The sequence below is a fragment of the Gorilla gorilla genome, chromosome 14 (assembly GCF_029281585.2).
Source record: "Gorilla gorilla gorilla isolate KB3781 chromosome 14, NHGRI_mGorGor1-v2.1_pri, whole genome shotgun sequence".
Classification (NCBI taxonomy): domain Eukaryota; kingdom Metazoa; phylum Chordata; class Mammalia; order Primates; family Hominidae; genus Gorilla; species Gorilla gorilla.
In genome coordinates this window covers 123781924-123797411 of record NC_073238.2, presented here as the reverse complement: position 1 = coordinate 123797411, position 15488 = coordinate 123781924, and the positions used below count along the sequence as shown (strand labels likewise).

At 36.4% G+C, this 15488-nt stretch overlaps 1 protein-coding gene across 1 annotated transcript in view; it reads right to left on the bottom strand.

The window, feature by feature from the left end:
* Window positions 1–15488, bottom strand: part of MYO16 (myosin XVI) — a 583910-nt gene that overhangs the window by 147492 nt on the left and 420930 nt on the right. The window contains exons 24-27 of the mRNA XM_019039479.4: window positions 13506–13581; window positions 8036–8211; window positions 5375–5455; window positions 4915–5120 (exon numbers count right to left, since the gene is read on the bottom strand). Coding sequence (XP_018895024.4) covers window positions 4915–5120; window positions 5375–5455; window positions 8036–8211; window positions 13506–13581 — 539 coding nt within the window. The remainder of the gene's footprint in view (window positions 1–4914; window positions 5121–5374; window positions 5456–8035; window positions 8212–13505; window positions 13582–15488) is intronic.

Below are 15488 nucleotides of genomic sequence, written 5' to 3'. Positions count from 1 at the left end.
CCTAATGGTCTCCGTCCCCTTGCCCCCCAGCCCCCGACAGGCCCCAGTGTGTGATGCTCCCCTCCCTGTGTCCACGTGATCTCATTGTTCAACTCTCACTTATGAGTGAGAACATGCAGTGTTTGATTTTCTGCTCCTGTGTCAGTTTGCTGATAATGATGGGTTCCAGCTTCATCCATGTCCCTGCAAAGGACATGAGCTCATTTTTTTATGGCTGCATAGTATTCCACAGTGTATATGTGTCACAATTTCTTTATCCAGTCTATCATTGATGGGCATTTGGGTTGGTTCCAGTCTTTGGTATTGTAAGTAGTGCTGAAATAAACATACATGTGCATGTGTCTTTATAGCAGCATGATTTATAATCCTTTGAGTATATACCCAGTAATGTGATTGCTGGGTCAAATGGTATTTCTGGTTCTAGATCCTTGAGGAATTGCCATATTGTCTTCCACAATGGTTGAACTAATTTACACTGCCACCAACAGTGTAAGAGCATTCCTATTTCTCCACATCCTCTCCAGCATCTGTTGTTTTCTGACTTTTTAATGATCACCATTCTAACTGAGATGATATCTCATTGTGGTTTTGACTCAAGATGGATTAAAGACTTAAACGTAAAAGCCAAACCCATAAAAACCCTAGAAGAAAACCTAGGCAATACCACTCAGGACACAGGCATGGGCAAGGACTTCATGACTAAAACACCAAAAGTAATGCAACAGAAGCCAAAATTGATAGATGGGATCTAAATAAACTAAAGAGCTTCTGCAGAGCAAAAGAAACCATCATCAGAGTGAACAAGCAACCTACAGAGTGGGGCAAAATTTTTGCAATCCATCCATCTCACAAAGGTCTAACATCCAGAATCTAAAAGGAACTTAAATTTACAAGAAAAAAGCAACCCCATGAAAAAGTGGGTGAATCATATGAACAGATACTTCTCAAAAGAAGACATTTATGTGCCCAACAAACATATGAAAAAAAGCACATCAATTTACAGCATGGTTTACTAAATATTTGAAGTTCACTGTTGAGAACTACTGCTCAGAAAAAAAATTCTTGCAAAATACTGGTGCTTATTGACAATGCACCTCGTCACCCAAAAACTGCTGAAGGAATTGAATGTTGTTTTCATGCCTGCTAACATAGTATCCATTCAGAAGCCCATGGATCAAGGAGGAATTATGTAAGAATAGATTCTCTAAGGATATAGCTGCCACAGGTAGTGATTTTTCTGATGAATTTGGGCAAAGTAAACTGGAAACCTTCTGGAAAGTATTCACCATTCTAAATGCTCCTAAGAATATTTGTGATTTATGGTAGGTAAAAATATCAACATGAATGGGATTTGGAAGCAATTGATTCCCACCTTTATGGATGACTTTGAGGGGTTCAATACGCCAGTGGAGAAAGCAACTGCAGATGTGGTGGAAACAACAATAGAACCAAAATTAGAAGTGGAGCCGGGAGATGTGACTGAACTGCGGCAACCTCATGATCAAATATTAATGGATGAGGAGTTGCTGCTTATGGATGAACAAAGTGTTTTCTTGAGATGGAATCTACTACTGGTGAAGATGCTGTGAACATTGTTGAAATGACAACAAAGGATTTAGAAATTCCATAAACTTAGTTGATAAAGCAGTGGTAAGATTTCAGAAGACTGACTCGAATTTTGAAAGACGTTCTCCTCTAGGTAAAATGCTGTTGCAGCATCGCATGCTACAGAGACATTTTTCATGAAAGGGAGTCAATGGATGTAGCAAGCTTGATTGTTTCATTTTAAGAGATTACCACAGCCACGCTAGCCTTCAGCAACCACCAGCCTGATGGGTCAGCAGCCAGCAACATCAAGGCAAAATCCTCCACCAGCAAAAAGATTATGACTTGCCAAAGACTCAGATCATTGTTAGCATTAGCTAGCAAAAAATATTTTAAAATTAAGGTATCATATTGTGTTTTAGATGTAATGCTACTGCACACAACAGACTATAGGATAGTGCAAATATAACTTTTATATGCAGCGGGAAACCAAAAACTTTATGTGATTTGCTTTATTATGGTATTAGCTATATTATGGTAGTCCATCACTGAACCTACTACGTCTCCAAGGTCTGCCTGGATAGTGCTTCTGAAACTTCAACTGCATACCAGTCACTGAGGAATTCTGATGAATTTGCAGATTTTGATTGAGTGAACCTGGGGTGAGGCTGGAGATTATACATTCCCCACAAGTTTGCTTTGATCACCAAGGCACTGGCACCCTTTCAACATTTGGCTGGGGGGAAGCAAAACAAAACAAAAACATTGTCCCCAGATGACTAGAGATTCCATGCCAGGGGTTCTCAAAGTGCCGTTCACATGGCAACAACGTTAACATCAGCTGGAAACTTTTTTAAAATGCAAATTCACAGGCCTCCGCTAGACCTACTGAATCTGAACTTGGGGTACGGAGCCCAGGAATCCATATTTTAAGAAGCCTCCAGGTGATTCTGATGTGCACTCATGTCAGAGAACTGCTGTTTTGGGTATCACTAAAGAGGGAGTTACTACAGTTAAACAAATTGTAACGTCTCAAGGCTCATCACCCTCTGAGGCCCCCGCAGATCACTTCCTGAGACCTCAGCCTTAGGACTGACACTCTCCATTCTCTTTCATATTGAATCATCTCTGGAGCTACAAACCAGGGGGAGCCTGGTCCCTACTCCCTGTTGATACTGATTCAGAAAGTTTGGGATAAATTTGGGGAATCTATTGTTTTAAACTTACACAAGAACATTTTTAAACTCGAACCAAAGGCCATCTACACTTAAGAAGGTGGGAGGGCTGACCTTTAATACACACACTATAAAACGTAAGAAATACCAGCTCTTAACAGGCTCGGCATCTCTGAAGACTACGAAGGGATATCCACCGAGGGACCAGAAAGAGACGAGTCAGGAGCCGTCCCTCCCAAAGCCCTGCAACAGTCAGTGATAGCTACTATGACTCCTGTCCAAAACAACCCCCAGAAGTATTATATCCAGCTTTGGTTTATTTCTGTGTAAGCCCAACTTTGTAGTTATTCCTTATAAATTAAGAGACAACATGTCTATTATCTCATTTACAAGCACCTTTTAAATTTTAAACACAAATATCTTGTCTATCTGAAATACATATTCTACAGTTTAAATACATCCATCCCCATGTGGTTCTGCTTATCTTCTATCTTCTAAACATATTCTACTACCCCTTTAAAATGGAAGGCTCAAGCTGAACTCATATGTTGTTTATTTTCTTCTATGTGTCTTTATAAAATTTACCAAAATGCACAATAAGTAAATGCGGCTTCTTTCCTCTGGGAAAACAAATGTTATAAAAATTAAACACAGAATTTTAGTCATCGTTTAAATATTATTCCCTTTGTTCTGAATTAAATATTTCAAATGTAGTTATTTTTGTTGGCTTGCTTATTTTGTTTTTGTTTCACAGCTTCCTCAAAATAGTGGCTCACATTGAACTAGTCAACAAAAGTCTTAAAATCTCTCTTTTTTGGATGAATGGTTTATCAAACAGACTTTTTCATACTGTAGTTGTACAGTTAATTTTTAAACATAAATGCGAGATTTCACACTTGCAATACTTATATTAGTTTACATCAGTATTATTTTAAGATCTCATTTTATTTTATATAGAATTACCAAATGTCTTCTGATTTCCTTTTTGCCCACCCCTGTTTTATTTTTTGAATGCTTAAAAACAGATAGTCTCATTATTTTCACCAGGATTGTAATATCTTTCAAATATCTTTGAAAGCTATCTCTGATCCCAAATTACCTTCTTACTATGCTTCTGTAACACTTTGTAATATTCCAACCCATGTAATATTCCAACCCTTTGTAATATTACAAGCACTGAATGGCCATTATTTGCGTATGCATTTACCTGTCTAAACTGGGACATTCATCAAGCTAGAGTGTATAGCACAACAATGTATCTAAAGATGAGGCCTGGAATAGTGCTTAGCAGCATATATCTGTAAATTAAGTTACTACCCATCAACCAATTTACTTAAAATGGATTCATCAGTGAGGATTATAATTTACTTAAAATCAGACTAAAATTTCTGATCAAATAAAATACAAATGAACAAATATGTAGCCTGAGGGGATGATGTTGCTTTTGGTGAGTTTAGATGCTTCTTGCAAATGGCTGGGATAAGGCTACCATGGGAGAAGGACTAATACAGACATGAAGATGAGAACACATGGTAAGAGCTTATCCTAGGAATCAGTGCACTGTCTTGCGCACAGTGTATTTTTCAGCTGAATTTACTGAAAACAGAGGTCAACAAACTTCTGTTCTAAAGGGGCAGATAACAAACATTTTACAAATATTTTACACCATGGCACACTGTCTATCTCTATTGCAGTGCAAAAGTGGTTACAGACAATATGCAAAGAAATGATTGTGGCCATGTTCCAATAAAACTTTATTTACAAAAACAGGTGGTAGGCTGGATTTGGCTGGCCCATGAGTGTAGTTTGCCAACCACTGATCTAAATAATATTTTGTTCATATAGAAAAGGGGAAATAATCACTTACATACATTCTCCTTTTAAATAATAAATAGTAAATATCATATGCAATCATTTTATAAAACTTTAATCCAAGGAAAGCCACACTTTGAAAGGAACATGAGAATGGTTTCCAAGATACTGTCCTCAGTACAGTTTAGTTATTTTTTATGTGAGCTTTGTCAGTGTATTTCATTGTTTCCCAGAATATTTTGTTTACTGGAGATAGAAAAAAGTAAACAACAAAAGCAATGCCAAAAAAGACAACAGAAGACCCTTGCTACAATAGTGTCAGTGTCAGTATACTGCACTGAACAGCAGCTAGAACGACGATTTTAAGAGCAGAAGAATTTACCTTGACAGGAAATCCGAGAAGGAAAGGCGAACAGGGTATCCATATCGGAAGATCTTCACCATCTCCAGGACCCCAATATATTGTAGCTGAGCAGACACGTAAAAATTATCAAAAGTATCTGGCAGCTTTGAGTTATTGGGCCTGATGCAATGAATGAAGTGTGGAGTGCACTTCTGAAGTTTTCCAATAATATCCGTTAGTGATTTCTAAGGAGAGAAGTAAAACCCAACTGATTCTCCAAAGGAGACACTAGCTAAAAATATAAAGCAGTTTTTAAATAAAAAGTCTTTACGTCTTTAAATCTCATTATGCATTTACTCTGTGTGTGTGTGTGTGTGTGTATGTTTACTTTTTTTCTGAAGATATTTAAGTTGTCAAAAATGGAAAAAAAGTCTACATAAACCCTCTTTAGTTGCTATAAACATACATTAAGTTTTTGAAATCTGAAAACATCACTAACCCTGAGTTGTGATGCTATGGTGACTGGATCTCCTCGTTCCAATCTTTGAAGAAATGTAGAAGTTCCTTTCTTTTTTAATAACTGTAATAAAAAGAAAGACAAGAAGGACAGGAGAAAAGAAAGGAAAGGAAAGGAAAGGAAGAAGGAGGAAAAGGAGGGAGGAAGGGGAAGGGAAGGGAGGGAAGGGAACGGAGAAAGGAAAAAAGAGAGAAAGAAGGAAGGAAGAAGAAAAGAAGGAGGAAGAAAGGAGGAAAGAAGACAGAATGGAGAAAAAGAAAAAGTGAGCAAATTTATTTTACTAAATTTCAGTTCAGAAGAGCAAAATATTAAGTCTCACATCCATGTACATTCACTTACGGGCAAATGTGGATTTAAAACATAGTTCATACAAATCAGTGCCAAGTGATTTTTGTAATGATGTATAAGTTGAGGAAACGGGCAACTATTTGTAAAATAACAACTGTTACTGCCAACCTTTCAAGTACAGGGCTGTTGTGTAAATCAGATCTATCACCATTCTGCACTCATTTTAGTGTGAAAATAAACATAGATCCTCATTTGCTTGGTGGTACAATAAACTCACTATCATATCCTGGTTATGCTACTAACTGTTCATATTTATCATGAAATGTAGTTTACTCTGGGGCAAAATGATGGTGTTTTATGTTACAAATATTTTATGTGTCAATTATCATTGGTTTGTTCCCTTAAATTTAACTACACTCAGGAGTTGAATGAATGAATGGTCTGATGCTTTCTTACCATGTTTTTCTTCCCTTTCCTCCTCTTCCTCGTTTTATAACTACTAAGAAAAGGTTACTAAATTACCTATCTGTAAAAAATGGTAGTAGACTCTATTTTTTTTCAAATAAGCAAATATGTACAGCCCTGAAAAGAAAAAGATCATATGTAGCAAAGATTACATGATGATAGAGACACAAAATCAGTGAAAATGAGGCCAAAACGAAATAAAGGGCAGAAATAAAGGGCAGAAGGTAATTAATTAAATTCCACCCAGGGTTAAAAGGAACCTCAGCCACTAACCTACTATTACATTTCACAAAATTATATATTAGACTAATGGACTTATCGATCTAAAATCGTTTTTCTTAAAAAAGGTCTTGATACAAGAAGGAAATCTGACATAACATTCTTGTGGATTTAGTGCTTTTGCTATTATGACAATAGCTCATTTTCTTCTGTTAAGATGTACTGTCAATCTAAAGTGATTCATTGGAACTGACAAGTGAACGTAAAATGAAGTGATTGGGCCAAGATCAACCCATTTTCTACAAACACAATACAATGTGTCATGCTCAGTTAAAGAGTAGGGAAAATCCTATTTTCCTGGCCACAGGGGTGACTGTGCATGGATGAAGGCAGTTTGAAGGGAAGTGAGAAATAGAACATTTAAGGAATAATCATAATAAATAGCTGTCTGTCCCTTGAAATGGAACACTCCAGTTGACTTTCTGGGTGGAGGAACTACTGTGAATTACCTCCCTTCTGCAGTCCTTTAGGGAAAAGAGTAATGGCACCTAGGCTTCGTAATGTTTAATAATTGAGGTTAGCAGTGTGTGATGGTTTTTGCTCTTGATTTTTAGGATGATTGAGAAAAGAAGGGCCAGAAGGTTCAGGAAGACCTCCAGTCATAGAGATCTTTCTTACAAGGATAAGCTTGTGCTCTTTTTTTTTTAATGTAAAAAATGCCATTTTCTATGTGGCAGAGACTAATTCTCATGATCATTTAGTTCTAAACAACTACATCAAAGGATCTTTTATTCTAGAATCCACTGGCTGGAGACACACACTCACACACTCACTCACACTCATATTACACATTTTGGCGACTCTTCTAAAATAGAATTGAATTTAATTATGCTTTTATTTTAATTGGTAAGTTAAAATGTATTCCAGAAGCTGCAACAATTGCATTTCTAAAACTGATTGTCCTGAACACCTTCCCAAATATATTCCTTATCTTTTATAGTTTTGGTAGACATAAGCAAAACACTCTGGAATACCATCTGGCACTGGATTCTGAAGAAACCTAAAACATTCCATACATGTTTCCTATCAGTTTGAAACAACTCTTCACTGAGTTTTTAGTTCTCTTTTGGCACATAGAATCTTGAGGTTGTGTATACAACCAAACTTTTGCGAGACAAATATACATTACAAATTAGTATAATACAATAAAATTAAAAATCTACAAATATGCAGTAAAAACATCCTAGCACCTGAACAATACCCTACGTCTATAAGAGAAACAATTTATCATTTAGAGACCTCAGTTATCTGAGGTGATTAATAGCAACAGAATAAGATAGCTAAGTTTACTCCCTCTAAGCCTACAGTATCTGAAGTTACCTTCTATTCATCAAAAAGGCAGTCAGAGATGAAACAGAACTGGGGTGTTGCACAGACAACCAATAAAATGACTCGGACTATACTTACTATTAAAATTGTCACTCTGCTGCACCTTCCTCTACTCTTCCTTCATTCTGATGGTTATACATCAGATAGGCATTCTTTTCCTTAATACTTTCTATTAGAATATCTATTTCCTTGGTATTTAAAATTGTGCTTTTTTTAAAAAAAAGAAGCAAATATACTTATCAAAATTAAAAATAATCCAACAATAATCATAAAAACTCCTACCTTACTAAGTTCTAGATAATTCTTGTTTTCTCCAATAATTGAAGAAGCTGTCATTTTCTTACTGAGCAGGGCAGACTTATGTCCTCGGAATTTAAAGGAAGGATAGGCAGATACGAGGGATCCTGTTTGTGACAATTTCGACTGGAACAAATGATTGATCACGACATTTTCACTAGCTAGGAAATAAATAAATGAATATCGTAAGTGGCACTAAAATTATTACTCAAGCATTGAACTTATTCTTCACACAAGAGCTCTAGCCACTGATACGTTCTGGGTGCAAGACGTCATTCGTTCAGCAGATTGAGGAGTCTACCTTTTCCTGTATCCTTATTTTATTTCCTCCACTATTTAATATCATTGACAAATTCTGACATTCACTACCCTTGACCAGGAGTCTTGATCCCAACTGGGCCTTGCTCTCTAACTGAGTAACACTTCTATCCTAGTTTTCAGAACCAAATCTTACCTGCTCAGACCTAAGGGGCTTTTGTGCACTTGTCAAATCATGAAGACTTATGGTCTCTACTAGAAACGCCCCATTCCAGGAAAATAACTACTCGGGAAAATGTTTCCCCAGGACCTAACTCACCTGTCTCAGAGCCGTCTGTAAGTACCTGTGAGAGGACCTGCCTTACTTGGTGCACCAGTTGCTAGGTGAAAGAAGGGAAAAGAAGTGTCCTTTTATTTAAAAAACAAAACAAAACAAAACAAAACAAATAACAAAAAACACAGTTAAGCTGAAAAGGTAAAAGCAAAACGATAGATTTTCATGTTTAAGTTATAAAAATCAAATAATTCTGAGTCCATGAGTCCATATTCCTTTCTTGACACCTCAGGGAGAAATTAGAGCTCAGATGAGTGGATTTTGGATTACAAATTTAAAAATCACACGGAAAACAATGTATGTGGTGGTTAAGGGTCAAAAGGAATGTTTCTTGTGTTACTTATATCTGAATGTAGGTGGTTTTTAAGCCTAAGTGTCCTTTCCTATAAAATAATGATGACAGTACCTACTTTGAGAATCCCTGCAAAATTAAAATGTGAAATAATGAACATAAATCACTAGGATCACGCTTAGCCAATCAGACAGTTGGCAACGTTTTGTGGCAAAGTGTTTAGTTTCTGCCTTTGCCATACTCAAATTATTTTGCCTGCCCAGGTGCAAAATGCGGGTGACATAATATATATCTGTAATGCTTTCCATTAAAAAAATCCCTACATTAGGTAATAAATGAACAGGGAAGCAGGAAGAACTGTCAGGAAAAGGAGATACAATTATGCAATGCAAAAGGGGCCCTGTGATGTTGGGATGAAATTAGAGATAGCAAGAGAAATCCATGATTCTTAATACAGAGTTACAGATCTATACACCTATATGTTATCTATACTTACATCTTAAATGTTCAAATTCCAAAAGGTCCTAAAAGCAATCATACACCAGTAGCAATGAGCTCACCCAGCCTCCAGATCTTGGAGTTTCTGAATACCATTCTTTTCTAAGATAAATCAAGGCTTCCTGAACAAATGTCTGTCTGATTCTAGATTTGAGGCAAGGTAAATGATTCTGGAACATTTTTGGAAGGCCAGAATGTAAGGCAGTGTTAAATAAAAAAAGTTAAGAGACTATGTCAAAAAGAAATAGGAGCTAGCTTGAAGGGGTTCTTACTGGTCAAGTCTTAAACAATTTTAGCATCAGTATAATCATAGTGATTAATCATTATTCATTGAATAACATAAGAATCCATGAGTGTACACTCATAAATAAATAATTAATAAAGAAGTGGGAATTATTATAGTAGAATGCCACTGTTTATTGAAAGATGGGGTAAGAAAATCAAAATTTTGCAATCATGAGAAATAACTGATTTAGGCAAGAATCATGAATGCATGTAAAACTAATGGGTAAAAGTTTGATGAGGAACAGAATATTTACACAGTTTCAAAGTACTTTCTCACAAATTACTCATTAATAACAAAGGGAAAACAGCAAGCTTTATGTTAGAAGAAGCTGAAGAGCACCACCTTATCACAGTGCTCGTGGTGAACCTGTTTCAAACCGTGACTGCCTCCCAATGTGACGTGCCGAGAAGGATACCCCACTACCTCTTGGGACTCCTGGCCAAAAATTCACAACCTGCTTCTAATATAAAGAAATAGCAAATAAACTCAAACAGAGTGATTTCTACGAATTAACTGGCATTAAAAAAATGTCATGAAAGAGAGAGAAAAGCTGAAGAACTGTCTCAGATTTAAAGGAAAAATGATAACTAAATGCAATCAATGATCCTGAATTAGGAGAAAATGACCATAAAAGACTAATATTAGTGGGACAATCGGTAAAACTTTATATGAATTCTGGATTAGATATGAGTAGTACATCCCTGTTGAATATTCTGATAATTTACTGAAGTTATGCAAGATAATGTCACGTCTCAGGGTGGGCACCAAAGTATTTAGACAAGAAGAGGCAAGCAACTTACTTTCAAATGATTCAGAAAGTAAACACACACACACACACACACACACACAGGACAAAGGAAGGAAAGAGGAGAACAAAAGATGGAAAGAGATAGAAAGAAAGATAGCAAGAGGGTAAAAGAAAGGTAATGAAAAAAATGAATCTGGGAAGAGGATACCTGGGAGTACTTTATAACAATTTCGTCACTTTAAGTTTAAAACCACTTCAAAATAAAAAGTTAAATGATAAATACATAATAGTACAGCCAATTTAAATAAATAATTATTATTTATATTTATAGCAGGTCTATGTATAAGTGAACCCACAGATAAGCAATGCAACATTTTATTCTTATAATTGAGAAAATGCCTCTAATAAAACTGAAAACATTACTGAGAAGGTGGGTAGTACAAAAAAAAATTTAAAAAGAAAAATAACAAAGATTTAAAAAACTGAAAACATGAGACATAAATATGGTCCAAAATATGTAACTGACCCAGTTTTGTATTTTCCCTGAATCATGTGGTCAGGCTGCATGAAGATATAGCAAGATCCATGTCATCCTATAGGCACAGGGAGACGCCATCATGCTTTGGGCCCTAACGGGAGAGCCCTGACCACAGCTGAGCACATGGCAGGAGAAAGCAAGTTCCTCCAGGACTTTAAAGAGAACTCTACTATCCATTTGCCTCTTAAAACCGAGCAAAGGAACTCCTGGTGAAGAGGCATATTTCTCTCATTGGGATTACAAGGAGTCACTGACCACAAACCATTTTCTTCATGTCACTCTATATAAATACTGAGAGCGGAAGTGTCCCTCACTGGGATCTACAATCATTGTACAAGGTCTTTCTACCTGTAAAGTGGGATAACCTAACTTATAAGCAAGTGTACAGAGACACACAGCAAAAAAAAAAAAAAAAAAAAAAAAAACTCAATAATTATTAACATAATTGACAGTAAATCCTAAATTTTCCTAAATCCTAAAATTTTCTATTCCTGTGAGCAGAATTAAAAGTCTGGAGTTTGGCTTTTTTTTTTCTGCCTCCTTTTGAGTGAAGTAGACTTTACTTCTAATCTTAGGCACTAATGAGTGTATTTGCTGCGTGTGTCTATGAGCTGTCTCCAAGCTCCCTGACTGTACCTGGTTAGTGGTCTCAGAGACTCAGCTCTGCTTGTGTACATTCTACAACAGACCTCACCATCTTCCTCAACTGGGAACTTTTTGATGCTATGAAAATTGAATTAGATACTATAAGCAAAGTACCTGCAAATAAAAATTATTATTTATGAATTACACTTGCTTTTAATAAATACGTACAAGCATCAAAGTATTTCACAGATTCATAAAACATGATGGCAACCACAAATATTTTGCTTTTATGATAGAGTGAGTGAGCAATCATGGCTCCTGAGCCAAACATGGCCCACTGCCTGTTTTTGTAAATAAAATTTTATCAGAATACAGTCACATCCATTTGTATTGTCTACAGCTGTTTTTCACATTATAACAGCAGAGGTGAGTAACTGCAGCAAGGATCTTATGGTGCACAAGGTCTAAAATATTTATTCTCTAGCTCTTTACAAAAAAAAAATCTGACACCTCCTGTATAAATACAAAAGGGTACATTGTAAATTCTGTCCTTTTGCTCAGAAGCACCTTCCTCCTAAAGAATAAAAAAAAGACTGAATTGTTTTTTCCTGGAACTTTTTTTTGTACAAATTTACATAAAAGAATGATTTTAAAATACAGGGACTCTATTAAGATAAGCAGACTAGCCATCATATTTTCATTCTAAATATATATATATATATATATACACACACACACACACACACATATCCTATTAACATGAAATACAAAAGTAAAAAAAGCATTGTGTAAACTTTTAAATACATGCTATATATTAGATCTCCATAAAAGATAAGAGAAGTGCATTATAAATAAAAGTGCAAATAATAGCACACTAAAAGGAAGATTTTCCAATGATAATAAATAAGACCAATTCTTTTCCGTCTTCATAATGTTATTCTTTGTTTTTTTTGATAGTTTTAGCTAAGAGAACTCACAATAAACATAAGTTCTGAGAAGCAAGCAGAATAATCTTCAGTGAAAAACAGTGTATTACAGCTGTGCTGCTGTAATTTGAGGCAAATATGTTTCTCAAACCAGAAGTGATATAGATTTCTTATTTTCAATGCTAGAGCATTCAACTATTTCACGAAAAAGCTATCCTGTGCTTCTTTTAAAGATGAATGACTATTTCATTTATAGCAACTTAAAGCATACAAGATGCAATGTTTTAATTCACTATAAAGGTTATTAGAAAAATGTGAATCACTGCAGAACTGCTGTTAAGAAAATAATTACTAGAGGCAGAATTATGTATATATGTATGAATATACATTTAATTATCACATATATACATTTTGTATACAGTGTTGTATATAGTGTAGAATTATAGTAGATATATGCATATAAAGTATTAATGCTCATTAAGTAGAACGGTCCTATACATTTAAACTTACTTGTGTACACATATATATACTCCTTCTATTTCTACTCCTCCTACATAGTGAGCATGAATATTTTATAACTGAAAGTACATAAGAATAAAATACCACCCTTAGAGTTGTGCTCCAGAGTCATCTTAAGTAATGAAATTCTCCCTGTTGTGGCTTAAATAACGTTGGAAGCCATACTCATCTTCATTAGTCTTCACAGAAAAGCTTTTCTATATTCAACCCACTAAAGTAGTAAAGGTATTTTACATTTCTATCTGCTAAAAGCTTAGTTAAAGTATGGTTTCCATTGGACTCCAAATTACATTGTAGCCAACATATAGTGCAGCAAGACCCATTTCTTATTAGTCTGGGCATTAGAATGCAAAAGGCATTTCAATTATGCTTTAGCTGGTAGCATATTTTCTAGGAAAATATTCAGAGATAAAGAAATAACGGATGCATGGCATTTTAACCAGTGTAGGGCAGGAAAAAAAATCAACTTACTTTTCATTACAAATAGAAGATTCTGTGAAAGGGAGTCTTTATTTTTTTCAATCGCCCCAACAACATCATACATTACCTAGAATAAAAGAAAGCAGCATAATTACTAATGATTCAACATGACTGTGAAAATAAATTCCTTTAAAGGATAACTTGACCCAGCTGAAGTTTTAAAATATTCATAAAAGAAGTGTCTTCAGGTCTTACAGTTCATGTTACATGCAAGTTCCAAGCTATAATCTGCCTGTTCTCATTCTGTACATTAAACAAGGGAACCCTCTTCTGTTCTATTTTGTGAATGTCTCCTTTGATCGCCAAGTTTAAGAGCAAATAGTGACGGTTCACATTCATGTAGTCTCCTTTATTCTTAAGGACTCTAACTTGCTCAGAAAACTCACTAAACCAAGTAAACATACTTGCCAAACTTTTGGAATGAAGTGTGATTTCAGTTTGAGAAATTTAATAGTCTCCTAATTTAAAAAGTTCTGCTTGAATACTTAAAGAATTAGTACTCTTAAGTCTTTACAATTAAGAACACATAGGAAACAATTAATTCTGGATTTCTAAAGGGCAATCTTCTTCACCATAGGTGACTTATGAATCAATTAGAAGGATGTTATAATTTTATCAGCATACTAGTAGAGGCTGAGAAACTTGATCTTTGAAGACTGAAATAGTTTGTTGTCTCTCTTAGTGTCAACTAAGTGTGAAATCTCAGTGGTCATGGGAAGCTGATCAGCCATACATTCTTTAAAAGGCTTACCTTTGAAAATATACCTTGGGGCACAGACCACGGTCAGTGTGTCATAGTCTGTTCTCTGCCCAGTGTGGACGGGTAGTGGATAAGGGGAGACACAAAACCAATGAGGCCTCTTTACTCCTGAGCAAGAGTGAGCAACAACCAAGAAAGGGAGTGAGCATCAGCCATGAGGGAGGGCGAGCAACCGCCATGAGGGAGGGCGAGCACCCGCCATGAGGGAGGGCGAGGATCCGCCATGAGGGAGGGCAAGCACCCGCCATGAGGGAGAATTTGCCTCTTGCCTGAGGGAGAGTGTGCCTCACCCATGCGGGAGTATAGGAGTTATGCCTGTGGACATTTGAGTGTCACCCATGAGGTAGTATGGATGGCTAACCTGAGTTCTTTGGGAATTTTGTCTAGAGAGCCCAGAGAGGACTGGATTCTTCGCAGTGAATGGATATTAGACAGAGACAGCAGAAGAAACTATGAAGAAAGGGCTGTGCAGACTGTGGAAGGACCTGGAAAAGGTGGGTGATCCCTGATGCAACTTCCTTTCTATAGGCTTTTATATTTGCATCTGCCACAATGGGTGCCTGATTATCTCCACCTTTCCCATAAAGGCTGAGTTTTTATTCTTTGCTGTTACAAGGTCCTAAATAAAACAGAAGTAGTAAGGCATCCCACACATTCCCAGGTTTTCCAATAAATTTGGGTCAGAAGATCCGTTGAGCTGGGGGACAATGCCAAAATCTTAAACTACTTTCAGGTACAAGTAAACCATTACCTAATTATCCAGTTTGCACTTGTGCCACCACATGGCTTAGTGATACTGAAATGTGAGCTACATATGATGTGACACACCATATATTGTTAAATGTGAACAATTGATACAATCTAGAGCAATGGTTCTCAATCATAGCCTCCAGGGGACACTTGGTCGTTTCTGGAGACATTTTTCCTGTCACTACTGGGGGTGTTAGTTGGGCAGAGATGTCGCTACACACCCTTGTGTGCAGAGAAGCTCCCGCAGCGTGGAGTCATCTGGCTATAAATGTTCATAGTGCTGAGGTCAAGAAACCTCCATCTAGAGGCTTGGCTTCCCTATGCCTTCCTGAGTTAGGAACAGCAGTGCCCAGCAAAACCGTGGAGAAGTCAACACATCTTCAAAGCCACCTGGAGCTATGTGGAATTAGGCAAGTCATTCAATGTTCCAGTGCTGCAGTTTCTTACTTGGTAAAATGAGAGTA